Raw genomic sequence first — 1,593 nt, 5'->3', positions numbered from 1 at the left:
AGGGACGAGCCACGTTTCAACCCTCAGAAACGGACCAAGACAAACAAATAAACATTCATGAGGTGTATGTTAATGTAAAAAAAAAAAACATTTTGCAATGGTGTACATTATCCTTTGGCTTGCATATGACTGTTTCAGTAACCCTCAGAGTAGAAAGAGGAATTTAACTAACCAGCTACAAAGCATGCTTAGGTAGAATAACGACCAGAACTGAATCAAACATTCACACATTTTATTAGAATGATCAATCAAAACTGTATTAACATTATTCAAACATTTAGCTTGATCTGTGAATACGATATCAGTAATCACATACCTCGTGAACTATATTAAATGTTTACATCAGACAACTATAGTCAACAAAGAAAGTTACAGCCTGTGCAAAACCTGTGAATACATTATGTAGGCTGATCAGTTATAGACCTGCTTAGCTAACGTTACACTGTAGAAACCCCCAAACAAACAAACAAGCAGCCCTATACCCAATCCTCAGGAAATATGATAAAGCAGAAGCAGGTGGTTGTACCTAAAATGGTCCAAAGAGCTAGACTAATCTGATAATGTTGGGGTCGTTGCTGTGTGACTAACGTAACTTCTTCGCCCCGCGGGTCGCCTTGGCCACCTTGGAGCCCCTCTGGTGGTCGCTGACGCGGTTCCGCAGCACGTTCACGTCGTACTTCTGCCTCTTCAGCTTCTCGGCCAGGTCAAACTTCTCAGCGTGCAGCTGGCGCAGCCACTGCCAGAGCTCGCGGGACTTCTCCGCCAGCCTCTCCTGGTTGAGGTGGTCGATGTTGAGGGGCTTGCGGCGTTCCAACAGAGCCTTGGTCTTCTTCTCGCGCCCCGTCAGCTTCTTGCCCTTCTTCACGTCCCCCTTCTGTATGTAGCCGCCGAACGCCTTGTTGGAGAAGACGTTCTTCTTCCTGGCATCCTCCTCAGCACGGAGCTTGGCCTCTTCTTCCCGGCGGATCCGCTCCTCAGCAAGACGGGCCTGGCGCTCAATGTTCTGCTCGGCACGCACACGCTGCTGCTCGGCACGGTCGGCACGGCGGCGCTCGATGCGGCTGCGGAGGGCCACCAACTCCTCCTCCTCTTTCTGGCGGCTGGAGAAGTGCATCTCGATCAGGCTCTGAAGGTCATTGAAGTCCTTCTCCAGCCTCTTGCGGTGGAGGTCATCAAAGTCCAACTTCTCGCCGTCGGGCAGCTTGGGAGGAGCGATGTTGGTAATGTACTTGGTCCGTGGCTTGGTCTCCCCCTCGCTCCCCTCAACGTGTTCCATCTCCTCTTCATCTACCTCCTCCTCCTTATCTGCCTCATCCTCCTCCTGCTGCTCTTCTTCAGCCTCCTCTTCCACCTCAGGTGCCTCCTCTACTTCTTCCTCCTCGTTCACCTCCTCTTCGTCCTCCTCGTATTCCTCCACAATATCCACTGTGTCAGACATGATGTTAAAGTCTGCCTCTGAGACAGTCAAGAAGTCAAGGAAGAAAGACCAGCGGAGACACACACACAATACTCAGAGACCAACTTGTGTCCCAACAGTCAAGAGGGGAAGTGAAGTGAACTTTCGGGCGTGGCTGCTTGGGCTCTTTTAAAGCT

At 50.4% G+C, this 1,593-nt stretch overlaps 1 protein-coding gene across 1 annotated transcript; it reads right to left on the bottom strand.

The window, feature by feature from the left end:
* Nucleotides 1-215: 215 nt before the first annotated feature.
* LOC115180468 (troponin T, cardiac muscle isoforms) lies at nucleotides 216-1,593 on the bottom strand. Its single transcript, XM_075074276.1, has one exon. The coding sequence runs from the start codon at nucleotides 1,436-1,438 to the stop codon at nucleotides 584-586; it is 855 nt and encodes a 284-aa protein (XP_074930377.1). The 5' UTR covers nucleotides 1,439-1,593; the 3' UTR covers nucleotides 216-583.

Source organism: Salmo trutta, chromosome 40 (genome assembly GCF_901001165.1).
Source record: "Salmo trutta chromosome 40, fSalTru1.1, whole genome shotgun sequence".
Taxonomy (NCBI): Eukaryota; Metazoa; Chordata; class Actinopteri; order Salmoniformes; family Salmonidae; genus Salmo; species Salmo trutta.
The sequence above is the reverse complement of the archived record's forward strand: the minus strand, read 5'-3'. Positions and strand labels throughout refer to the sequence as shown.

Excerpts from the sequence above, each read along its gene's own strand:
- LOC115180468 (XM_075074276.1), bottom strand. The coding sequence starts at position 1,438 with ATGTCTGACACAGTGGATATTGTGGAGGAATACGAGGAGGACGAAGAG.